We start from the raw sequence: 27,862 nt of genomic DNA on the forward strand, positions 1-27,862 counted from the left end.
GGACCATACCACAGATAGCAGCGGGGAGAATGACGCTGATACGGTGATACTTACATGCCATTCATACCGTTCATAACGCCACTTCTGCTGGGATGAAATGAAAACACAAGTATTAGCTATGGGGTGAGGTGAGACATGCTGAGGAGCGAGACTCACTACTGAAGTGACGTTATCAAGTTCTGTAAGCCCCATCCTTATATATGTGTTGTATCCACACCGTTCATCTAATCAGAGAGATCATTTTAGGGCATGATTCAAAGAATGAGGTAGATCCAAAGTTGAGTAGGCCCACCACAAAAAACTGTGGGGAGTTTGACTCCTACAGCTGAAACCTTCCTAAGGTCCACCATGATGCTTATTTGAGATCCAACCAATTCATTCGTTAACGCATACATGAAAGAAGGGAAAACATTAATATCAGCTTGATGGAAAAAATTTCCCACCCTTGGAAGTTTTTAATGGTGGGCTAAATAGTGAGGGGATCACTATTTTATGTGATGGGGTCCACTCGGGCTTTGGAGTGAGCTAAATGGTGAGGGGATCATAAACTTGAGTTCACCACTCCACCAAAAACAATAGGTATAACGATACCCACAGTAGAAATCTTCATATGGCCCACCATAATGTTTATTTGCCATCCAACCGGTTGATAAGGTCAACCTGGCCTACCCAAAGGGAAAACACAAATATCAACTTAATCTAAAAGTTGTGTCGTCGATAAGTTTTTAACTGTCGGCGTCCAATCACCACTATTTTATTTTGTGCAGGGTGTCGTTAACTTATCCTTTTGATATGCTTCATACTTGGCTCATGTCTTAAAATGCACTTCTTTTTTTTCCCTTTTTTTTTGCTAGCTTACCATCAATACACACTTAAGTCTTAGCGCCCCCGCTAAGACGCGGATTGCGTCTTACCCCGCCCCTCTCTAGCCTCGACGTGGGTAGGCCCACCGTGATGTGTGATGTATCTGTACATCCAAGCTGTCCATCCCTTTTCTCATATCATTTTAAGGCATGGCCACAAAAATAAGGTAGATCTAACTCTCAAATGGACCACATCACATGTGACTCTTGCATTCACTGCAACAAGCACTTAATGCTTTGGGCATTTAATGCAACTAAGCTTAATATTCCGTGTGGTACAGTTGAGCGTTGGATCTGCTTAATTTTTATAATCATGCCTTAAAATGATTTGAGAAAAGGAATGGATGGCTTGGATCTACAAATACATCACGGTGGGCCCAACCACAAAACTGCCCAATCCGGGCTTGAGACAGGCGGCAGGACGCAATCCGCGTCCTCCCACTAGGGAATCCATTTGAAGGCCTGAGCTGGCAAAACAGACAGACAGCCTTGATAAAACACATACATCATGGTGGGACCCACAGTTTCCAACACCAGCTTAGTGGTGGGGGGTCACCACCCAATCTACTCCCAAAATCAAGCCAATTTCACAACTGGGCGCGGACTGGGTACTACCTAGGGATGGACAGGGGATGTATGGGCTTTATCGGCACCGTCCATCCATTTTACCATTTTTTGTATAGGCCCAAAAAAGAAGCAGTTAAGGCTCAAGTGGACCACACAGTGGGGATTAAACACCCACCGTTGAAAACTTTCTAGAAGCCATAAAATTTTTTGATTGAGCTAATATTTGTGTTTTCCATTCATCCATATCTATATGACCTTATGAACACGATTCAATAGCAATTAACTATCATCAATGGCAACAGGAAGGTTTCGACGGTGGGTGTCATTATAACCACTACTTACTGTAGTGTGGTCCAATTGATAGTCTGGATTTTTAACTTTTCAGGACAGGGCCTATTCAAAATTTTGATTTTAGGAGGCCCATTCATGGGCCTAAGGAGTGAAGTTATTTGTTTATTGGGCAATAAGATATAATGAAAGCTGAGATCTCACAATATATATATATATATATATATATATATATATATATATATATATATATATATATATATATATATAATATGACATGCATGTCATACTTGCAAGAGATCCGAGCCAATCAAAGGTTGGGCTGGACTTTAAAAGCTAGATGAGTGAGAGATTATGTCTGCCTAATACTCATCAGCATTTATATCATGCCGGTGAGGAAATCAATCATAGGAAGAATGGGAGTTATTTAATACTCTAGCAGATGTGATTGGTTGATACTCTAGGGTACATTAACTCATTGGCAGTATGATTTGAGTTGCTTGTACCCCATGTGTATAATTACTTCATACTAAGGTGGCCTTTGATAAAATATATATTTGGCTCTTCACACTTATTTAATCACTTGTGCAATTCACATTCTTTTTCAAATCTAAAATATTAAGTGCTTTTTTTTTTTTGTTAGCTTGTTAGTACACCCACTGTCAGTGCTTAAATTAGTTGTCATTGAAAATATAGACTTTTCTAAAGTTCCCCTCCATCCACTTAGGTCCGTTTGATAAATTGAAAGATAAACCTAACAATTAAGTGTTGAAAACTTTAAGTATTAAATTGTAATTTTAAAATACCTTTAAGAATATTTTATTCAAAAGTGAAAAAAAATAAAATAAAAATAAAATCTAATGCCACACCACTGTTAGCATTCAACCTTCAGTCTTAAGTGAAGGGTGAGGAGCTAAAAATATATAATTTTTCAGTTAAAATTACTTTAAGCACTTAATAATATGGATTTGTCAACTATCTATATTGTATAAGTTTTGAAAATAAGAGTGGAGAGAAAATCCATAATCTCAATTAGAATTTCTTTAAGTACTTAATAATATAGATTTGCCAAAAAAATCCAACTTGGCACGCATGTGCAAGATCCTGACAATACAATAGAGTGGGACACGTGTGAAATTTTGGGACCCACCTATGGATTTGATCCTAGAAGCATGTCAACTCAAAGGTCTTGATGGTTTAAGATCAATTCGTCATCAAAATCAAGTTAAACCAAATGGGATAATATCAGTAGTGGTGAGATGACCAATGGGGCATAGAAATCAAGCTAAATTAGGCAAGCTTCTACCACTTAATGGTGAAAAGTAGCAATAAGCTAGGTTAGGATCGAGATGAGGCTGGCCCTACCTTAGCCCTAGTCCCTTAACCCCTACCCCATTCCTATAAGCCAAGTTAATCCATTAAGAAAAATAGTAAAATTATCAAAGATTTAAAATAATTTGTTATGAACCTAACATTAGGTAAAAAGCCTTAAGACTAATAGAACGTGTCAAGCTAAGCTTTTTAAACCATTGAGATTATAACTTTCGACCACGCTCCGCCGTTGATGTTCACAGTGGCTCACTCTATGGTGGCACCCACTTTGACCTATTTTCTTAGTAACCATTTTCTACGGTATGGTGGTTGCACTCCGATCAATTTTGCCCTTTCTACAAGTCACCTTTTCAGTTACTCAAAAAAAAATATTGTGTTGGCTTTAATACTAATTGTCAAGTACACCAAAAACCCAAGGCCAATGGAACATGTTAAGTTAGGCTCTTTAAATCATTAAAATCATAACATAATCCAAATCTAAGAATTCTTTGGGTTATTTGATTATTCCCATCATATAAGTGGTTTACTCAAAAGAAACACGAGCCCCAATCCAAAGGTGTTTTTATAATACACATGCGATTGAATGAGGACCTCATGTCTTTAAATTATCCATTCATTTTGGCCAAGGTGAGGTGTATCACATGGCTCTATGGAATACCATAACCATTGTTTCTTGATAAATGGGGAAGAGAGGGGAGGAGAAACCCTAACTCAATTTTCCAACACAACATGGTATTAAAGTTGGAACCCATCAAATAGCTTGGGCTTGTTTGTTGGACCTGTTGGGATTGAGATACTCTTGTTTTTTTATTGTGGAAATGTAATTGTTTGCCTTACACATAGCATCTTTTTGCCATTTGTGAGAGCAAAGTCAGTTTTGAAAAATGATTTTCATATATTATAGATTTTGCTAAAAATAATAATTTTGTTTCTTTAAAAAGAAAAAAAAAAAAAAAAAAAAAAGACAATTGTCATAAGTTTTTTTTTAAAATTTTTACTTTTTAACTATTGACCTTTTAACATTTTCAAAAAGTTATATACACCAAAGCAAACTAGGCTAGTTAGATTATTTCCATTGATATATATATTTCCAAAGCAGCTTACCATGTATGTTGGAATTTGGATTTGTGCACAAGGTTGTCCCCATAACGAAAATCATCGCAAATAAAAATACTTGATCATTTGAAGTTGTACCATTCATGAGGTATGCCAAAAATGTATGTTGGCAACCAATATTCATTCACTTAGGTGGTGTGGCCCACCCCATGATTGGATTGACCAAATTTTTTTAATTGGATGATATTCATAACGAGGCAAACCATTTTAATAGATGATGGGCCAACACCTGATCATTTGAATCTGTCCCTCCCTAGAGTGGATTGATTAATCCAACGGTGATGGGTTTTTTTTGACACGTCGTCGACCGGTCGTGAGCCCTGCACGACCGGTCGTGGGCTGGCGCTCGACCAGTCGTAAGTTCGAGTCGTGACACGACTCAAAGTCCAGCGAGTTTGGACTATTTTTCTCCGACGTGCTCGACCGGTCGTGGGTGGCACTCGACCAGTTGTGGACTCGGCACGACCAGTCGTAGTTACATAGATTCGTTCCGTGATTTTGCGTAAATTTCGTTTTGCAAGTCCTTTCGCAACTGGGATGCGAAAGGGAGTTTCCTAAAACGATAAAAAGGGTCTTTATGGTTTTTCTATATGAGGGGATAAATATGAAAAACACAAGAGGGCTATCAAAGGGGTGTGTGTGTGTGTGTGTGTGTGTGAGAGAGAGAGAGAGAGAGAAAAGAGAGAAAGGAAGCTTGTGGAAGGGAGGCTATGTTCATAGAAGTGATCTACCATATCTCAGCGTTTCTACGTCCTTGTAATCGGTGAGATCTTTTCGTTTTTCCTTTATTTCTCTTACTGTTTATCCACTCCTGCGTGAGTGATGAAGGTTTGATCATAACAAGGTGTGCTTGTGATCAGTTGTAACGTTCTACTTCATAGTGAATTGTTGATCTAGACGAGGTCCCGTGATTTTTACCTCTTTGAGGGTTTTCCATGTAAAAATTTCTTGTGTGGTGTGTGGTTAATGCTTTAATTTATTTTATTGTTTTGTTATTCCATAATTCTGGTTTGTTCTGGAAGGCTAGATCCTAAGGTTTTGTGCAAAGCCCCCAACAAAGTGGTATCAAAGCTAAGTTCATTGAACGAGTAGGATTGATTTTGAATTATGGAAGGTGGTTCATCAAGGTTGATCAGCCTCAATGGTTCTAACTGGACCATATAGAAGGCTAAGATGGAGGACTTGCTTTATTGAAAGGATCTATATTCTCCAATTTTAGGCATATCAGCAAAATCCAAGGATATGTCTGATGATGATTGGAAGAAGTTGGACCGGAAGGCGGTGGGGTTTATTAGACAATGGCTGAATGATTCTGTGTTCCACCATGTGTCTAAGGAAACCTCAGCCGCTAGCTTATAGCTAAAATTAGAAAGGCTGTATGAGAGAAAGACAGCCGGTAATAAGATTTTTTTGATAAGGCGACTTATGAATCTTAAGTTCAAGGATGGTGGTTTTGTGGCTGAGCACATGAATGAGGTCAGCAATATAGTGAACCAACTCTCCTCTATGAAAATGGTCCTGGATGATGAACTGCAGGCTTTGCTTTTGCTTAGTTCGTTGCCTGACAATTGGGAGACATTAGTGGTGTCTCTAAGTAACTCCGAGCTAGACAGAAAGATATCCATGAAACAAGTTACTAGTTGTCTCTTCAATGAAGAGACAAGGAGGAAGTTTCAGGAGTCTACTCAGCAAGAGGCCCTTGTGACACAGGAACGAGGGAGAGGAAAGAATAGGAAGGGCGAAAAGGTCCGAGATAAATCAAGAGGCAGGTCGAGTAATAGAAAAGATGCTGATTGCTGGAATTGTGGCAAAAAGGCCACTACAAGCACAAATGTTGTGGTTAGAAGAACGACGAGAAAGGAAAAGGAAAGGAGAAGGAAGATGAATCAGATTCTACTGCGGTCGCTTCAAATAGCGACGTTATAGTTATTCTTTCAGCAGATCATGATATATGTCTCATGGCTATGAGTCGGGACACCGACTAGGTGATAGACTCGGGAGCCTCATTTCATGCGACTCCATGCAAGGATTTCTTCACAAGCTACATATCAGGTGACTATGGGACTGTGAAGATGGAAAATTCTAGCATATCGAAGATCGTAAGGATCGGTAATATTTGTGTGAAGATCGATGTGGGCTGCACATTGGTTCTCATGGATGTGAGACATATCTCAGACCTTCGCCTCAACTTGATGTCGACGGGAAGGTTGGATGATGATGGCTATGAAAGCCGGTTTGCTGGTGGGCGATGGAAGCTCATCAAGGGTTCGTTGATCGTGGACAGAGAAAAGAAGTGTTACACCCTTTACAAGGCAAGTGTCAGTATATGCAAGGGTGGGTTGAATGCAACAGAAGATTCAGCTATTGACTTGTGGCACAGGCGTTTGGGCCACATGAGTGAAAAAAGGCTTCAGGTACTAGCGAGGAAGCGGCTCCTTTCAAACGTAACAGGTACACCTCTCAAAACCTGTCTTGATTGTTTATCAGGGAAACAGCATAGAGTTTCATTTATTAAATTTGCTTCTCATGTTAATAAAGTGCATGCATTAGATTTGGTTTTTTCTGATGTTTGTGGTCCTATGAGGACAAAAACCTTGGGTGGAGCATGGTATTTTGTTACTTTTATAGATGATGCATCTAAGAGGGTTTGGGTTTTTGCTTTAAAACTCAAGGATGAGGTCTTTGGTGTGTTTAAATTATTTCTTGCTATGGTCGAGAGAGAGAGAGACAGGTAGATCATTAAAGTACATCCGCACTGACAATAGTGGTGAATACATTGGCGACTTTCACGAGTATTGTAAGTCCCTGGGTATACGGCATGAACAGACAGTTCCCAAGACCCCTCAGCATAATGGTGTAGCAGAGCGAATGAATCGCACCATAAGCACACCATTATTAAGAGAATCAGATGCATGTTATCCCGTGCAAAATTACCCAAGACGTTCTGGGGAGAAGCAATGCACACGGCGGTGTATTTGATAAACAGGTCTCCATTAACCCCATTGAATGGAGAAGTACCTGAGAAGGTGTGGACTGGACAGGATCCATCGTATAGTCATCTCAGGGTGTTTGGATGCAGGGCATCCATTCACGTACCAAAGAACGAGAGGTCCAAACTCGATATGAAGATCAGGCAGTGTGTGTTCTTAAGGTACGGTGATGAAAAGTTTAGTTATAGGTTATAGGATCCGACCGAGAAGAAGCTCGTCAGGAGTAGAGATATGGTATTCTTTAAAGATCAGTGTATAGAAGACATTGGTAAGCTAGAGAAGAACCAGCCTAGTTCAGGTGAGCTAAAAGACATGGATCCGATTATTCCTCCCGTGGTGCCTGATGACGAGGGAGTCCAGTAAGGTGCAGAGGACGAAGGAGTTCGTTCAGAAGATGGACCAGGAGAGCAGCCCCCACTTGATCTACCTGTTGAGCCATAGGTGAGGAGGTCATCTAAGGACAGACAGTTGCCCAAAAGGTACTCGTCATATAAGTATATTATGCTGACTGATGGGGGAGAGTTAGAAGATTATTTTGAGGCCCTAGCCGACAAGCATAAAGGGGAGTGGTTGAAAGCTATGCAAGAGAAAATGGAATCCTTGCATAAAAACCACACTTATGACATGGTGAAACTGCCTAAGGGCAAGAAAGCTTTGAGCAATAAGTGAGTGTTCAGAAAGAAGGTTGAGCAGAAGAATTCACAGATGAGATTCAAGGTTAGACTTGTAGTGAAAGGGTTCGGTCAGAGAAAAGGTATAGACTCCAAATAGATATTCTCACCAGTGGTGAAGATGACATCCATATGGGCGTTGCTTGGGTTGGCAGCTAGCATGGATCTGGAGATAGAGCAATTAGATGTTAAAACTGTCTTCCTCCATGGTGACCTGGAAGAAGAAATTTATATGCACCAACCAGCGGGGTTCGAAGTCAAAGGCAAAGAGTATATGGTGTGTAGGCTGATGAAGAGCTTGTATGGGCTGAAACAAGCTCTACAGCAATAGTATAAGAAGTTCGACTCGTTCATGTTACAGCATAGGTATGACAGAACGGAATCGGACCACTGTGTGTTCACGCGTAAGTTCTCAGATGGTAATTTCTTAGTTCTGCTGTTATACATTGATGACATGCTCATCATGGGAAAAGACATCAAGAAGATCGATTGGCTGAAACAGGAGTTGGGCAAGTCGTTTGCAATGAAAGACTTGGGCCTGGTTAAACAGATCTTAGGAATGGAGATAACCCGTGACAGAAGCAGCAGGAAGCTTTGGCTGTCACAAGAGCGGTATATTAAGGAAGTCCTAAAGTTGTTTAATATGAATGCAGCGAAGCCGGTCAGTACTCCACTAGATGGTCACTTCAAATTGAGCGACAGGCAATGTCGCAAGACGAAGACAGAGGAAGAAGAGATGCAGAAGATACCCTACGCATCAGCTATAGGAAGTTTGATATATGCTATGATGTGTACACGCCCAGACATAGCATATGTGGTTGGTGTTGTCAGCCGGTATCTCACCAATCCTAACAAAGAACATTAGGCAGCGGTGAAATGGATACTGCAGTATGTAAGAGACTCATCCAGGTTGAGCCTATGCTATGGTGACGAAAAACCTGTGTTAGAAGGCTACACAGATACAGATATGGCAGGTGACATAGACTCTAGGAAGTCTACATCGGAGTTCATGTTCACGTTTGCAGGGGGGGCGGTCTCTTGGCAGAGCAAGCTACAAAAGGTCATAGCAATGTCGACGACAGAGGCCGAGTACATTACAGTCACAGAGGCATGTAAAGAGATGCTTTGGATGAAGAGGTTCCTACAGGAACTTAGCTTGAAGCAGGAGTAGCACATGGTCTATTGCAATAGTCAGAGTACTATACACTTGAGCAAGAATCTAAGTCAGCATTCCAAGTCGAAGCACATAGAGATTCGGTATCACTAGATCAGGGGTACTTTGGAACAGAAGGTGTTACAGCTTGAGAAAGTCCACACAGATGATAATGGGTTAGACATGATGACCAAGGCTTCGCTCAAGGGCAAGTTTGAGGTTTGTAGAAACCAGGCTGGCTTAAAGAAGTGAATCCCTCTTGGGTCAAAAAGGGAGAGATTTGATGGGATTTTTTTGACCCGTCGTCGACTGGTCGTGAGCCCTGCACGACCGGTCGTGGGCTGGTGCTCGACCAGTCGTAGGTTCGAGTTGTGACACGACTCAAAGTTCAACGAGTTCGGACTATTTTTTCTCCGGGGTGCTCGACCGGTCGTAGGTGGCACTCGACCAGTCGTGGACTCGGTACGACTAGTCGTAGTTATGCAGATTCGTTCCGCGATTTTGCGCGGATTTCGTTTTGCAAGTCCTTTCGCAACTAGGATGCGGAAGGGAGTTTCCTAAAACTATAAAAAAGGGTCTTTAGGATTTTTCTATATGAGGGGATAGATATGAAAAACACAAGAGGGCTATCAAAAGTGTGAGAGAAAGAGAGAGAGGGAAAAGAGAGAAAGGAAGCTTATGGAAGGGAGGCTATGTTTGTAGAGGTGATCTACCATATCTCAGCGCTTCTACGTCCTTGTAATCGGTGAGATCTCTCCATTTTTCTTTTGTTTCTGTTACTGTTTATCTACTCCTGCGTGAGTGATGAAGGTTTGATCATAGCAAGGTGTGCTTGTGATTGGTTATAACGTTCTACTTCATAGTGGATTGTTGATCTGGACGAGGTCCCGTGGTTTTTACCTCTTTGAGGATTTTCCACGTAAAAATCTCCTGTGTGGTGTGTGGTTGATGCTTTGATTTATTTCATTACTTTGTTATCCATAATTCTGATTTGTTTTGGAGGGCTAGATCCTAAGGTTTTGTGCAAGGCCCCCAACAAACGACTCTCCCACTATATACTTGCTAAAGGCACCATGCAAATGGGTCATGCGTCTCCAAAATTTGCATCCAATGGTCTAAAAATGTCTTAATCAGCAATCCTTAAAGCCCCATTAACATGGCTAAATGACTCGGTGACTCAGTCCTACTCATTCGGTCCTGAGTCGAGCTGGGACTCACTTGAGTCAGGGCTGAGTCAAGCCAAGTCCGAGATGACTCGGAAGCCATTAAGGATCATCCAACAAAATTGATTTTTAAGAGGGATGGTCATCCATGAGTGGGACCCATGTGATGGTTAGTCCAGATTAGTGATTGGACCATTTTGTAAAGTGATCCAAACCATTCTCAGTAGGTAAGTCAAAAAAAAAAAAAAAATGAATTGTGGTAGACAAATTAGCTAAGAAAATCTTGGACAAGGTTTGTCCATTTTATTATATTATTATATAAGCGATAGTTTCATCAAGGAAGATAATCTAAAGGCTAGCATGTAAGCCGACATGGCCCGCCGCTTCGCAGTTGTTGTTCACACGAACTATCAATGGGCTGGTTACATGATGATGGCCATCGGACCACACGATCTTCCCAAAATCATATCTCCCTTGAGAGTGCTTTAGGGGAGTAAGTGTCACGTAATATGTGATCTTTTGCTTAAACGGTGAGAAAATTAAGATCCTTGGCCACACCACAACCCGAACGCCTTCGGGTTTGACGACGCTAACGAAGTAGATGGCCGGACATGGGCCCACATTGCGTAGAGTCCTCTTGATCGTCACCGTACAGCGGAGATCCGATACTGCGATCGCCGGATAATTGAGATCCATATCCGATGGCCCGCATTTTGGGCAACGGGTGTCGACCCGTGGTGATGAAAGAACCATGGACTTGATCTGATTTTGAGTGTAGCCTAAGCTACAAAGGAAGAGGACGTAGTCTCTAGTGTCCACATCATACACTAGCCCTGGATTGATTGCTTTCAATGGGTCCACATGGCCTGCTCCGATGTCGAAAGGGTCCGCTGGCTTCGGCGATCCTCCTGCCAAAATCTCGTCCCAGGTCGTGTCCCTTGTGTAGGCTGCAACACAACAAATGATGCTGTAATCGACTGGACTCTACTCAGCTCAATGTCTAAGTCGAAGACTCGACTGAGTCTATAAGCATATCTTTGTATTTCCAGTTCAATCGATCCATCTGAACTGTCTATTAAGTCCAAAATACATTTAATGTACTACCATGCAAAAATTGGATTGATCGGATGGTTCAATCGGTCCTTGATATGGCTTTATTTTCGATAACCATCATTTTTCCAAGCCATGGATGAGATTGTTAGGATTGCATAACAGAAGTGATTCTTTGGAATCATAAGAAATCCATGTTGGTTCCTAACAAAGAGATGGATCAAATTATTAAATGGGCCTACTTTTGTGTAAACAATCCTTACCATCCATATTAAAGTACATTGATCAAATGGTTAATATTTTCCAGATTGGTGTTTATTTGCATGGGAGCCAATCAAATGTGCATTAGACCTGATTAACGGTCTGGATCAACAGATTGGATTATCTAAGTGCCCCAATGAAACTAGTCAACAAAGTCAGCGAGTCAACTCAGCATCTGGTTGACTGGACCGAGTCAAACTCATAAGTGAGTTCACTAATCACTCAGCCTTGAAATATCTCCGAATTGAGTTGACTCGGCTGTAGTTGGCATCTCGACCTTGTTTGGATAGCACCCTAAATTGTATTTTGAAGGGCCTGTTTGGGTAGAGGATCTAAACGAATTGCGATTCACTTTGATGGCGAAAAATCACTGACTCGATCGAAATGAGATGAGCTTTGTTTTGGCTCTCCCATGCAACAATGATGGCCCCAGGTTGTAAATACATGCTGACCATTGAAATATTTCTGATGCAACCAGTCCCTAAAATGGACAACTCAGATTGTTTTGGGGAAACCAGCCAGTCATGATAAAAGAATCGTTGACTGGGACTGACTCATGGGTCCTGAGTCGAGTTGGGCTGAATTTGCCTAACTCGACTGAGTCTGGGGTGACTGGTGGTATTGAACTGAATCAGGTGGTACCGAGTCTGAGTCGACTCGGACGAGTCTGGGTCTTAGACCATGGAGTTAGAGCCCTGGCCATTGCTACACACCACTATTTTAAGGAGAAACGATGGTGAGTTTGGCTTGAAACATTAGCATTTTATCCAAGCCGTTCAAACTAATGGACCGGATAATGTGGCTCAGATTGTATTAATTTTAAGATATGTGGTTTGTGCAAGTGGATCACGTGGTTTATTAATCCAGACCATTGATCCGATGTTTCTCCCTGTGGATGGTGAATGTCACAAAAGCTTTCTAAATCAGAAGATCCTAGCCGTCCAATCTCGCAACTATTGTTGAATTGTTCTCTTGATCATCTGGGAGATTTCTGGGGGCATGGCCCGAAAGATCAGTCGTCTGGATCATCAAACCATGGCCCAATTGAAATCAAATGGCCCACGTGAGCTTGGCCCACGTCTGGCAGTCTCTGCCATGGGCTTGGGCATTTGTTTTTAGGCCCGTATATAACTGGGCCAGGACCAGGGTTGAGTATGTTAAAGGCCCAAACTGACAGCCTGGGCCTGGTCTTATACCTAGAGATCAAGATGCTTATCAAGTGGTCTGGTGGGCCTATGCTCAGATACTGCTCACAGGCTGGGATTTGATGGGCCTTATCGGCCTATTTCTTCCAACAGTCAGGAACAGTCCAAATTTATGCGATCTAACCGTTGATCAAGAGGGGGTCGTCATCGTTTCCTTTTTACCTGTGGTCATCATGGCAGATTTGATGGCAGCTGGGGACCAATCTGGGTGGGCTGATTTGAGAAGGGCCACGATTCCTGATACGTGAGGGCACGACATGGATGTCCCACTCTGAAAGTTCCAATCCACGGACCGATCATCTAAGGGTAATATTGCCGGTGGCGTCTTCGGAGACCACGCAGCCAAGATATTGACCCCAGGCGCGCTTATGTCCGGCTGCAAGGTCAATCGAGATTGTTAGCATGGCTCATGTGTTCTGATCATGGCCCATGAGTAGGGCTGTCAATGGGCCAGGCCTGGGGTAGGTCTTGGCCCAGATTTTGAATTGTTTTGGGCCAAACTTCTGCCCGGCCCAATTCAAAATTCTGATTTTTCACACCCTAGCCTGGCCCAATTCAAAATTCTGATTTTTCAGACCTGAGCCCGGCCCATTGACACCCCTACCCATGAGATTGTCTACCAAACATCTCCCACCATCCATTGGTGGGGCCAACAATGTAGTACATGTTTCAGAATGTGGGAAGTATGTGTAGGGATTCCCGCCAAAATCAATGTATGGTGAGAGATGTTTGTCACCCTAGGACGATTTCAACCGTGCTACGTGCATGGTTTTAAGCAGGGCTGTCAATGGCCCGGGTTCGGGTCTATCAAAATTAAAATTTTGAACAGAACCGACCCGATGGCCTGCCCGAAAGAGTTCAAAATTTTGAGTAGATTGTAATGCTATGCACCTTGAGAATGTTGGGAGTCACGGAGTTGGGGCCTCTGGAGGAGAAGTACGCTACCGAAGGTGCTGGGGTTTGTCCGATGGCCGTTTCACTTGGAAAAATCTGGACCGTTGGTTGCCTTCCAGTATCCACACAATTTCATTTTAGAGAAAGAACAATCTCATAATAAAATGATAAAAAACCAAACCAACACTTTAACTCAAAACACTTATAGATTTTGTTGAAATAAACATAATATTGTCCATTATAAAGATGGCCAAATAATCAAAACCATCCACAATCTTAGATTATGAGTCATTCATCAGATGTGCCCCACCAAACAAGCCACACATGTAAGTTGAATGTGAACAATTGCTTCATGCATGTATGAGCCACCCGATGAGCCGATCGACCCATTCTTGGGCTAGATCGGCAGGCCCACCCGTTGTGCGGTCAAGATCATGATGATTATAACGAAATCAGAAGACTTACGGTGAAGGATGTGATAAAATGTAGTTCATGATTTGGGTCCCTTGGTCGACGTCGATGTAAACGGTGGGGATGAAATCCACGTTGGCTATGTCCTTAGTGGTGGGTGTGGCGTAAATCATGGCCACTCCTTGGGCGGCGAACACTCCTAGAGCTGCATTGCCAGTCAACTGGGACCCAATGTTGTAGAAACATAGGATTACTTTACCTTTTGCAGACTCGTTATTCCATTTGTAGAAATCACAAACCCTAGACATGGATGAAACAAGATTAGTATGAACACGCTTAAATGTTATTGGAGAGAGATGATAAAAAGCTATTTGGAGGAGAATATATTAATTAAGGTGGCATATTTTCTGCTTCCCTTTTAAATTATATTTAATAATCACTTTCTCTAAAAGCTCGAGCCGTTAGAAAATGGTGTATCAATGTATATTAGAGGGCTTTAACAATATACTAATTAGATATAATGTAAATAATTATAATTTAACTAATAAAATTATCATGATATTAGAGCCTTACCATATAAAGTGTATAATTATATGTGTGTGTGTGTGAGATCCAATGGTATTGGTACTAGCTAGTAGTGGAAATGGAATGAGGCAGCTATGGGCCCCATGGGACGTATGCATGACATCCAATCCGTTCACAGATATATCCATTATTGATTTGTATGGTTGGCAAGGGCAAAATGTTGTTGTGCATATGCCATCTAGTCAACAAATTCGACTTATCTCATACAAGGTTCAAGTGGACCATACGGTGAGGATTAAATGGATATGGTTGGAAACTTACCAGGGACTACCAAAGTTTTGGATCAAGCTGATATTTATGTTTTCCTTTCATCCATGTCTATCTAACCTTATAAAAAGGTTAGATAGCAAATCAACATCATGGTGGGCCCTCAAAGCCGTAGGCTATCCCGAGCTCCACCCACAACAGCCTGATACCGCTACTAGTTACAGTGGGAGAGAGAGAAGAGAGAGAGAGAGACCCGCCGTGGAAGTATTCGTGGCTGAACACCAACTCGAACACCGAGTCCTTAGTCATGTTTTGATCTATGAAGCCTTGACCCTGTCCAAAAACCCATGCATTTCAATATATAATTATACAAGCATGGAGAGAGAGAGAGAGAGAGAGAGAGAGAGAGAGAGAGAGAGAGAGAGAGAGAGAGAGAGAGAGAGAGAGAGAGATTCAACAAAGTGGTGCAACCTTCGTGACCATGCATATATGCATGCATGAATTCAAGCATTGATACGTACAAACATGCATGTAACTAACACATCTCACATTGCTGATAGGTCAGGTTTGGGCCTAACACCAGTGCAGTATCCGGTATATCCAGACCCAACTAAAGAAATCTGTTTGGTCCATGCTCTCTCAATTGGATATATATCGACCTCCAAAAACATCTTAAATCGATTTTGAGACATGACAACTAATATGTCATTCTATACTATTTTTAATTTTTCCAATTAAAATATTACCTTCTATCCTTTCTTCAATATTCCATCCTCTTTTATCTCTCCCTCACATAGATTATTTTATTTTATTTTTTATTTTTTTCTATATCTCCTCTTTTATCACTCCTTTCTCTTCCCATCTTTTGACTTTTGTACATTTGTTTCCTTTGTTGGGAGGCAATGCAGATTTATATGTGGGCCCATGTTTGTGGACATTACTTCCATCCAACCCTTCATCAGGTGCACCTCACTAAGATGAAGGCCCTCTCATTCTCTTCACATTTATTTTCTCTTATCTAACTCATAACAATTCATCAAGTGTGTGGCCACCATGGGGCCTATCTTCCATCCAACCCATTCATCAGGCCCACCTCACTAGAATGAAGGGATAGTAACTATATAAGCAAATCCAAAACTTAAGTGGGCCACAGTATGTGAAACTTATTTTTTTAGTACTCTTATGTTGTGGCCAACCTGAGTTTGGGATGGATTTTGGTTTTTATTTTTATTTTTCCAGTGGCGAACATGATTGATGGAGTGGATTTTGGACCCACATCATTGTGGACCCCACAAATAAAGAATGGGAGTGGTACGAAAGGACTTGTGCATGCATGGATCACACGGTTCCCCTACTTGTTTACTAGTTTGCTAGCGATCTTGAATGTCCATCAGATAGGCCCTAGTATATGGTGGCCCCCCCATCCGTCGTTCTCCCTCTCCCTTTCAAATGAAGACCATTTCTCTATAAAGGAAATGCACCATCATTAAGGGACCACATTATATATATATATATATATATATATATATATATATATATATATATATATATATATATATATATATATATAAACTCATAGATAAATGACAAGTGAACTCTAGCTAGGGCGCAATTTGTAAGTGTACTCGCCTCATACGTATAAATGAGGCATACGTGTGTGAGATCAGAGCTGCTTATCCAGATGCCATCACTGAAAAGTTAGATGGATATCCGATCTCCATTTGGAGCCAAATGTTCAAAGAAGATTATAAAAAAAAAAATGAAATAAGAGAAACTAACCAAGGGTCCATATTCTATTTCAGCGTTTGGCCCGACTGATGACCGCATCAGCTTGATGGTTGAGAGATTGCATTTAGATATCAAGAATCGGCTGAGGAACGGTTCAAATCCCAAACATGCGTACGCCGCTTCACGTATTAGAGAGTACACTTACAAAGTGCACTCGAGGTGTTCCAGACTCCTTAGAGCAAAGTGGTACTTTCCGAAATTTCTGTGGCCACACGAATGTTTCAACGGGGAGATCCACATTGTTTCCGGTTGTGTGGTCCACTTGAGCTTTGGATCTATCTCATTTTTCATTTAACAGCCTAACATGATCTGAAAAAATGGATGGACGGAGTGGATTTCTCACAAAGATCAAGGTGGGCTCCATCTAGCTTCGCAGCCAATCCTCGTCCATCCAATCGTGAAACTCCTTCTAAGACTAAACTTAAAATGTGCGTTTACCACAACTAACCAAATCGAGGCAACTAATCTCCGATGTCCGTGAAGTACATGCACGCCAATCCAAACTGCTCAGATCGTGGGCCCATTTGTAGATGAGCATCTTCCAGGATTCAATTGATTTGACGATCCCAACAAATTCAATTGGTGGCCAGTGAATGGGCAGTTAATAAAATGTCAGTGGTCCAAATTCAATAGATAAAATCAGGCGGCTAAATCGACTGATTGGTGTGATTTTCTGGAAATGTCCCATCAATAACAAGGCCCACAATTTGAGTGGTTCGGATCGGCATGCATCTTATACCAGGTATGTTGAGTGGCCACTTGCTACAATTTACAGAGTTGTGGCAAAAACGAATTGTAATGCGACTCCGAATCCAGACGACCAAAGAGCCACGTGGAAAGCTAGACGGTTGATCGGGACCGTCAATCCAATGGCCTCTGTCTTCGGTGGCACACAGTTAAAAAAGATCACTCTAAAGAGACAATCCTAGCCATCCCTCTCTCACCACACGAACTAACCGTCCATTTGAGGGCAACAATTGAATCTCTAGGACCATCCATTTTGGCTGACTTTTTAACTCTGGCCGTCCATGTAGGGCCACTAAAGGTATTGCCTTGTCCCGTTGAAAGTGTAACCTGCCACGTGGACGATGAAAAGGATGGCCATTTGATATCATCTGTCCTATTTTTCTAATCCAAGCTTCCTATTCAAGAAAGATCCTAATGATTTTTCTTAAATAGAAGGTTTCTTTTGTAATTTTTAAAATCCATGAATTTCCACGATGTCCACGTGAACATGCTCATCATGGGAAAGTGTCATGATGGGATTTTTGCTTGAAAAGTCCTCTGAATTCAGAAGTTTTACAAAAAAGACCCCGATTATATGTATTTTCTAATTCAAACTTTAACTATAGGACATGAACTCCGTTCATCATTCACGCCAGCTAATGTTAATACATGAACCACACAATCAACTAAATTGAAAACTCAAGTGAACTGCATTCAGGAGACCAACCGAATTGAAACTCTCTGGTTAGAACCTTTTTGACTATTGGATGTTTATATGTCATTCATCCTGTCCATGAGGCAAGTCAATGTCAAATACTAGCCCTTTTTTATTCTTTTTTCTTTTTCTTTTTAATTTTAAAAAAGAAACTGAAATACATAAATTCAATTATTCAAGTGGCTACCTAAAGACTTATATAAATTCTAAATGGCTACCCAAAGACTTATACAAATTCTAAATATTAGCCATCTGAAACTTCGATGAGCCACATTTCAATGGGGCGTGGCCTGCTTGAGTTATGAATTGGGATTATTTTTGGGTCATGTCCTAACATGAAGAGGCACAAATGATGGGCCACATTTGTATGGTGTATCCCACTTGAGTTATGGATTGAGATTATTTTTTTTTGGGATAATATCCTAACATGAACCGACATAAATGACTAACAGACTGGATGCTACGTCTACCGTACCTCCATAAAGCTTTCTCTTGTATAGACTCTCCCAACTTTTTGTATCACATGGACAAGGAGACAAATGATCATTTCACCGTGCCCTAAGAATCAAGGGAGCAGATTAGGTGTTACCAGTAACACATCTTATTGTGTTTTACTCTTAGCATGTGGGGCCTACCTTGATTAATCTTTTATATATTCAACCTTCGGAATTAGATTTAGGCTCAACAATGGAACGAAGACAAAATGGCATGAATTATAAGAAGAGTAAAATCTCAAAACTTCAATCATAAAATAAAGTAGACTTAAACCATGTTAAAAATCCAGAGAATGAAGAAAATGATCAATGCATTCATTCAATACAAATCTTTTGATCTAGAGTATTTAGCATAGGACTTTTTGCTTACTCGTTTAGCTGCGAGTCGATTAGTCACCACCATTAGCAACATAGGTGAATAAACATTAAAAGCCTATTGTGGGCCAAAAAAGTTATTTTATCAAGCTTATGTTTTTAATTTCCCTTCATCCAAGTCTAGGTTACCATATCAATAGGTTGGCTTGAAAAGAAACGTTACGATGGCATTATTACGGGTCCTTGAAAGTTTTTAATGGTAGTCATTTAATTGCCACTCTCTTGCAGTATGGTTCACCTGGGATTCAGATCTGCTTAATTTTTGGAACCACATCCTAAAATGGGCTGAAAAAAAATGGATAGATGGCATGGATACACAACACATCATTAAGGTCCCAATAATCAAAAAATAAATAAATAAATAAAAATAAATATAAAAATAATCATAAAATTGAAAGATTCTCCCAGTTAAAAACCCTTCTATGAACTCTCAAATAGACCATGCATTGATGACTCAATGACTCGGATGCAACTTGTCCGGGTTGACTCAGACTCGGTTGGAACCGATCTGGTTCACCACCACAACTCACCCATTCATTCTCCACCAACTCAGCCGAGTCGGGTCGATTCTACCACACCCAACTCAGTCGAGTCACGACTCAACTTGAATAAAATAAAATAAATCAACTTCATTGCAAGCAAAAGAGAGAGAAATACCGTGATAGACATATGGTTGCCGAGTAGAATCTGAGTCGGAAACGTCCGGTCCATGCTCGTAGCACCCACACAAGTACCCCATGGTGATACATTTTCCACTAGAGATGGCTCCGGACCGGAATTCCCTGCAGAAAACACAACAGAAACTCCCAACTGCGACGCATGGAACGAACCGATATCCGTTGCCGACGAGAAGAACGACGGCAAAGGGGCCGTCAGCCCAAGTGAGGATGAGATCACATTGACCCCATCATGCAATGCAGCGTCATAAGCCGCCAGTATATCAGCCTCAGTACACCTCCCTTCAAAGTTCAAGTTCCAGCATATCTTGTACACTGCCAACCTTGCCCTAGGTGCACCACCTCTAGCTGTGCCACATCCAAACCCAGAGAAACATGCATTTTCCACTACTGATCCAACGGCTGTCGATGCAATGTGGGTCCCATGGCCCAGTGGATCTCGAGGGGAGCGATAATCCATGTTGGCTGTTTTGTTTAGTGGGCCATTAAGCGCTTCGAAGCCTTTCACGTAGTAACGTGCACCGATCAGCTTACGGTTGCACACCTTTCTCTTGAAATCCTCGCCTTTGACACACTTACCCTTCCATGATCGAGGGATGGGTCCCGTATTTAAATCCTCCTTGAAACTTTTAGATTCTGGCCAGATACCTTCATCATAAATAAGTAAATATTAGTGGCATTGTGCAGTATGCAGAGCTTATGGATGAATTTCTAACAACATATTATCTAGGTGAAATGGATAACCAGTTATAATTCAAGTGGTCGCCAGAAGCTAAAATACTCGCTAGACCATTGGATTGAACTTTTTGGCCTTTGTTTTTCTAATCCCAGCCGTGCATGTTAATTATATTGAAGAATGGACGACAGTAGGAACATAAATTGAAGAGATACATACCCTATGGCAAATTAATGTACCGACGTAAAATACATGTGGTATTAGAGAGAATCCCATATAGCTTTCTTTGATTCTCTTTAGAATTTCAAACTAGTTGTTACAACGGTAAATCTATTTATCGTGATAGTATCATAAAAGGAACTTCTCATTCTAATTAAGGAGAGAATTACCACTATATAACTCCTTTTATACGCTAATAATCCAACATGATTCTCTTTGGTTCTCTTTTGAATTTCAAATGCAATTATTATAGCTGTAAATCCACTTGTTGCAGCTGTGTAAAGACTCCACAGAGATTTATAAAAGAAAGGGACACACACAAAAAAAAAAAAAAACTACAAATTACATTTGATACCTTTTCAAAAAGATTTTAAAAAAGCTATAGTTTGTTATAATTACCATTTCAGGCCATGCAAGTAAATGGGTAGATGGCTCACATGGGCCCATCATGATGTTTGTGTAAAATTCAATCTAATCACTATGTGAGCCATCTCATGTTCCATTAAAAATCTAAAAATCAGCCTCATTTGTGAGTTAGGTAGTGTTAGGCTAAAGGCCCAAAAATCACCTTAACCTTAGAGCGCGAGAGTTGGTGGGGGTGATTTTTGGGCCCTTTGCCTAATCTAAGGTGATGCACCTTATGGTCTTTGTGAATTTTCATAAACATCACAGTGGTCCAACCCAAGCAGCTGACTCAGCTAGCCATTAAACAAATGTAATGGAATGGTAATTATACGAATGAATGAGGTATCATTTTGGAATTTTAAAAAAGTACAGGAACGTAAATTCCATATTTAATCAAGTAGTTTTTTTATTATAATATAAAATTCCCTAAAAGGAAAGCAACTCTATCTCTTATTCTGATGAGAGATTTACCACACCAAAACTCTTATTATGGCAGGATTTCAGTACGTCGTTGTCAATGGAGTTGCATGAACGAAAGCCTCCTTAAGCTGAACAGTGTGCTGCAGGAGCACAAATTGTAGAGGTGATCTTGTGGCACATGTGCTGACATAGCACACATGCGAGGGATCTGAGCCCGTGATAGTCAAAGGTGCTTAAAATATCAACATGCTTTCTCTTGAATCAAGGCCATGTAACGTTGGGTTACATCTGCTGCTGTAGACAGCATTTAACAAGGCAGGCTGCGCCTGTATTGGATGTGAAATGATACCGTACAACCAGACGAACCGAAATATAGTAGAGCCATGTTGTGTGGGATTACACGTGTCAGGGTTATCTTTCCATCAGGATTGTTTATCTAGTGGGGCCCGATCTGGATGGAAATTAATTCAAGATACGCATGGATCTGATGATCCTAGCCATATAAAAATTGTCCTTCAAATTGAAGGTGGGAGAAAAAAAGTTAATGGACAACATTAAGAGCTGGAAAGTAAGAGTGATGGATATGGTCTTCTGATAACTATAGTTCTTGAAAAATCCTCCATCCATAACGAGGCCCACTAATTGGACGGTTCAGATTGATGGGATAACTAGGCCACGTGTAATACAATGGCTCCTGGTTATTCTGGTTTTAATGTATCATCTGCAATGTTGGGTAGCTGAAACCAATTAATGGACGGCTGTGGATCTAACCCAACATACAGGTTTGGCCCCACATGATAAGTGGACCGTCCTGATTGTCAGACCCCTTATATAGAGCAACTTTGCTCACATGCAAAGATCCGTGCAGTTAGGACCATGGCTTGATGATCTAAACCACCGAGATGAGGGACCCACCGTGGATGGATTGTCCTAAAAAATGAGCCTAAATATGGGCAGTTAAAAGGAGAAAAGGCACCAATGGCTCACATTCAAAAGAAAAAAATCAATTGATCAAAGGTTCTGATCTCGTAATTTATCAACGTTGAGGCACATCAGATTAACGGTTTGGATCATCAAACCATCGTCACAAACCTACGGAATCCAGCCTCAGTAAAAACTGTATGGTTCCTGGAGAGCAGGACCCTCCGGCAGAAGGTTGAGCTTTGTTGTAAGAAACACTACGTGGATGTCCTGATAGTCATAATATGAAAACGGAAGGTCATTTTTGTAATTATGAAGCTGACCGTTGGAAAGACGTTGACGGCCGCGGGAACGGCTGCTTGACAAAACTGATTTTAATTTTTCTATGTCGCGACATAGGATCGTCAACATGTGTCGCCAATATGAGTCCATATAAATAGATAGTCCCGTAAATAGAACCGTCTATTTTATTTTTTCTTATAAGATAGATAATATAAAATAAAATATTCCTTCAAGGATAATGAATACCATTGATTTCAGTAATTGAGTGTGGGCGATTGAAAAAACTCTGGATGATAAATACCATGTCAGAAACTTACATTCATCCTCCTCTTACGCTGACACATAAGTCATACCAGAAAATGGAAATCATAAGAATGTCATAGAATGTGGGCCCAACTGGGGCAACAGATGGTTGTGACAGTGTGTCGCGATACATGTTCAACAATTCTTACCAATGTCCACGTGCATGATTTGTTTTCATGCAACTTCACAGCGTGCTGGATCAGTACGACGGTTTTATCATCCGGTACCAGATATGTGATAGGTGGGGTGGCGGATCCAGAACGTCCATCTATTCACCTTATCTAAAGATGGACGGAATAACACCAACTGAACAATCCCAAACAAAAGAATGGTGGATAAAAAATGGACGGTTGAAGTGAAAATAATTGTGGGCCAATATTTAATATGAAAAACTACTGGCTTGAAATGACCCCCTGATATGATCTTCAAGTGTGAATCATCCACAGAAAGGGAAGACAAGATGGACGGTCTGGATCCATTACGTCACCTACCACATGCCTGATGTCAGGTGACAAAAGATCACTCCGATCCAGCAGCCTAATCAGTTGAACTTATCAATCAGACAGAAGGTACGTTGTTTTGAGGACGTGCTTGGTTCCGTCGATTCAACACGCATGATATGGAGTTCGTTTTGCTGCTGTCGCGACATAGGTTTATTCGTACGTAGCCAACCACTGGGGCCCACATGCCGATCTTTTTCCCTGATCTGAACCGTCCAAATGATTTCAATAACATAAATAATCTAATTCCTTATGATCACACTTTAAATATGATCATAACCTTTGATTTTTAGAGCTGAATGCAAGCCATTGAAAATCTTCTTTCCATTAGATTCATCTATATATAGTGATGGTCACAGTCATTCATTTTAGCATGAGTTTTTGATGGCGTATCTTATAGAATATAGTCCACAATATGGATGGTTCCGATCACCAGACCACTCAGCATGTGTGGGTCCCTGTAGGCAGCAACACACCCTAGATACGAAGTGGCGATGAAGGCAAAATGATCTCCTTAATATGATAGATCCCACCTCCATCATATTCTTGGCAAGGATTCTACGGTGGATGGCCCCCAGTGGCCAACCATATGAATGGGTTGATCATTCCCTACTCATGCAATTTGCTGGAATTGCAAATAGTTAGATCGGACATTGTATATTATATCTCAAGTCATTTTACAAAGCTCAACTCAAAACTATTTACATTATACCGTTTGCAAGGGTTTGAACTTCTACAAATTGGGGCCCATGATTCAGTGGTTCACATTGTCGATATGATTGGATTCTTCTGCGCCATAGATCTCTGGATCCTTGAATCAATGGTCATTTTTAATTGAACATGGGATGTTAATAGTGTATTTTACAACTATAATGATTTTCTCATCTAGGAGATTTTCGGTGCATGGACAATGATCCAAGATGAGACTTTCATATCAACAATCTGGATCATTGAACAATGGGCCACCCCTTCACAAACTGAAAACCTGAGTTGAGCATTGTATAATACCTCCCAAGTGTCACATAGGCCAAAATACTAGTTCTTCATTCACTGATAATGGATTCTTCATTCCATTTATAGGAAGGTTAGTCTACTGTCATAAAAAAGTTGTATTTTGAGCATGCGGTGTAGGAGTTAGAACCACAAACTAAATAGAAATTCATACATTTAAGAGATGGTTTTTATTAAGCTATTTAAAAAAAAATGTGTTTATGAGAGAGAGAGAGAGAGAGAGAGAGAGTAGGGAAGGTCTCAAGCCCGACTGGTTGGATTCGCCATGCACCCATCTAGTCAATAACCTACATTATATCATGTGCATACCACATCCACTCGTCAGGTGGGGCATACAATTTTAAACAATTTCTAGCCATTGATAAATAACAAAATGCAAATGTGATCCACTCGATGAGTGGACATGGCTGATTTCTTAGTGTAAGGCGATCCTCATGATGGGGAAAAACTGTTGGACGGTTCGATGTTGCACACATGAAAGATTGGAAGTTATTCACCAGGGTGACGGTTACTTATGGTCCAACTGGTTGGACTTGAGACCTCCTTATTAGGGTAAGTGAACTAAATAACAAGAGGGTTAAGATAGTACACCTGTATCAAAGACGCCGACGACTATATCATCACCATAAGCGAGCTGCAACGGTGTGGATTTACCATGGTTCAAGGTGAGGCCCATGAAGTCCCAGCTTCTTGTAGTGTGCAGCTGCAAGGTTTTGCTCTCGAAAACTGATATCACCCCTTCCATGCCTGCAAATTTTTTGTTTTTGTTTTTCATCTCACTAGGGAAAGAACTTGATTTTAAGCAAAAAATGTAAGTAATAAGCTCTAAAAATTCATGGGCAGTTGGAATTAGGTTTAGCTTTTCTCACTAGCTAAGGTGGTAGCTTGCGTGGAGTTGAGCCTAGCTGCAAAGCCAGAGAAGCTATGCTTGTAGCTATATAGCATGGCTTCTTTGGCATCATCTTCACTGTGAGAAAACAAAGAAATATAGTATTATTGAGATATGAAGAAACTAATGCAAGGCTTCAATGAACGAGAAGAAAGGGAGATGAATACCTAGCAAAGACATTAGAGAGGAGTTGGACATGTGATTTTGTAGTGAGGATGGGATCATGGGCATGGGAGAGCCCTAGATAGACTATGTGGACCTGAAAGAAAAGAAAAGAAAAGAAAAGAATATCAAAGGAAAGAATGATGTGAGACTGCGAATAGAGGGGAAAAAAGGTGAAGGACTTGGTAAAATAAAGTTACATGGGATGTGGATGCTGAGTGAATATAATAAAGAGAAAGTGAGAGGGAGAGGCCCCAAAACCATTGGAAAAAAGTAGACATTGTCTCCTGTGGGAATACCACAGATGAATGTGGGGTTTATATAGGAACCAATGGGGTGGAATTTATGATTTCATGGGGTAGAGCATGGGTAGCAAGGGGTATTGATGCGTGCACTAGAAGGCTTGCAAAGCTGCACAAATCCCTGACAAGGCCCATTGTACCATATGATGATTTTCTCTTTTTATCTTTGCCTGCCCTCTCTCTCTCTCTCTATGTATTTTAGACCATAATAAAAAATAAAAAAAAGTAATCCTCTCTCTCTCTCTCTGGATTTTAGATCATAGGAAAAAGTAATCTACTCTCTCTCTATGAATTTTAGATCATAAGAAAAAGTAATAGACTGTTTCTATTACTTAGAGTATGTACTGTTTATAGCTATCTACCTATATAGGTAGAATTAAACCCTAAATGTATGTTCATGATGGTTGTCAGAATCCTTAAAAGGATGTATTTGAGGTTCAGAATTTCATTGGTAATAATTCCATTGGCAAATATTGTAAAGAAACACACAAGAAATTATCAGTGCACTCCGTCATTCTTAATAATCAAATGTTTATAAAGAAAACTGCAATTTGTGTAATAGGATACTTATGTAGTTTCTTTTAAACTAGAGTAGCTTTTAATTTGTTGAAAGTACCTTCAAATACTTCTCTAATTCTAGGGTTCTTTGTTTCCTAAACACAGTCAATAGCCTCACTCTTAAAATAGAATCATTTCTTTATTGTCATCACTATAGATAAAGTCATGAAATTAGAAATAGAACAATCTTAACTTGTATGATTTCTTAACAACAAACCTTTTTCTAAATCGAAGTAAATGTATATAAGCTCTATCATGAATTCAATCATTTTGACCGCCCAAAAATAAGTATGAATTATGAATGTAATAATAGTCTTCTTATTGTATAAACTTAAGAGTAGATGGCCCATCTCGCAAGATTGATAAAAAGAGAAAAATCTCAGATATTTCGAGCTTAATCCTAGAAACACATAACAATGAAATGATAGTCTTTCTTACACTCTCATTGATAAATAAATACAATACCTCCGCACGTCCTCTAGACCTTTACAACCTCTTTTGCACTTATGAATATATTGAACATAATTAAGCTTAAATAGAAAATTATTGTTGATAAGTAATGAACCATATTTATTCTATAATATACTTCATGCTAGCTAAATTTGTTAGATTTTTGTGGACAAATAATAAAAGAGTTACTAAAAACAATATTTGCTTTTGTGAAGAATTTGTTTATCTTATTTTTTTTAATAACTTCTTTTATAAATAATTCTTCCATTTAATGTTGATTTCTTTAGAAGTGAATTTATGTAAGAGGGACAATCCTTAATCTCAAGGAGCTAAATTAGTTGGGTACAAGAGAACTTTTAAATAAGATACTTATTAAAGTTACAAGAATTTACTAAAATATGTATGATGCAAAGTTTTATCAAACCATATGTAAATAAAAGATGTGATTTAAGTTTAAATATGTCGCGTAAACACAAATTGATAATCAAGGGCCTATGAGACTTAAGAAACACTCGTTGCCATCCAAGCATCACTTTCACATCATTATATTTTTCTCCTCTATGTACACCACCCACATGCTTTGGCGTCGGGCATCCGATTTGGTCATGGAAATCAATTACATCTAAATTCATCATAAAACCATTGAGTAAAGTATTTGGTTGCTTGAATTACAAACTTTTCAAGTGCCATTGTTATTTTTATATAAATCATAATCATCTTAGCTCAATTGAGCAATATTTGTCATCTTTTTGTATAATTGTTAAAATTTATATTGTCTCATACTTCTAAGATTCATAATTAACATCATCTATTCATCATTAGCCAAAGACCAATTATCATTTATGTATACAATTATAGTAGTTAACATTTATTTTGTCCAATACTTCTATGTCTCATAATTAACATCATCTATTCATCATTAACTAAAGACCAATTATCATATATGTATACAATTATAGTATTTAGCCTTTACTTTGTCCCATACTTACATGTCTCATAATTATCATCATCTATATATTCATCATTAGCTAAAGATTGATTATCATATATGTATATAATTATATAGTATTTAACATTTATTTTGTCTCATACTTCTATGTCCCATAATTAACATCATCTATTCACCATTAGCTAAAGACCAAATACCATTTGCTAATAGAATTATAGTAGTTAAATTTTATTTTGTCCCATACTTCTATAAATGTCTCATAATTAACATCACATCTATTCATC

The 27,862-nt window shown here is 39.9% G+C and overlaps 1 protein-coding gene across 1 annotated transcript; it reads right to left on the minus strand.

Moving 5' to 3' along the window:
* Positions 1-10,419: 10,419 nt before the first annotated feature.
* Positions 10,420-25,600, minus strand: LOC131249285 (subtilisin-like protease SBT3.18). The gene is made up of 10 exons (XM_058249938.1): positions 25,520-25,600; positions 25,325-25,416; positions 25,138-25,235; positions 24,860-25,015; positions 19,512-20,179; positions 15,010-15,089; positions 14,019-14,264; positions 13,551-13,665; positions 12,822-13,035; positions 10,420-11,090 (listed from the first exon to the last, which is right to left on the minus strand). The coding sequence occupies exons 1-10, from the start codon at positions 25,598-25,600 to the stop codon at positions 10,492-10,494; spliced, it is 2,349 nt and encodes a 782-aa protein (XP_058105921.1). The 3' UTR covers positions 10,420-10,491.
* Between the last annotated feature and the right edge of the window lie 2,262 nt (positions 25,601-27,862).

The sequence above is a fragment of the Magnolia sinica genome, chromosome 6, assembly GCF_029962835.1.
Source record: "Magnolia sinica isolate HGM2019 chromosome 6, MsV1, whole genome shotgun sequence".
In the NCBI taxonomy this organism is placed as follows: Eukaryota; Viridiplantae; Streptophyta; class Magnoliopsida; order Magnoliales; family Magnoliaceae; genus Magnolia; species Magnolia sinica.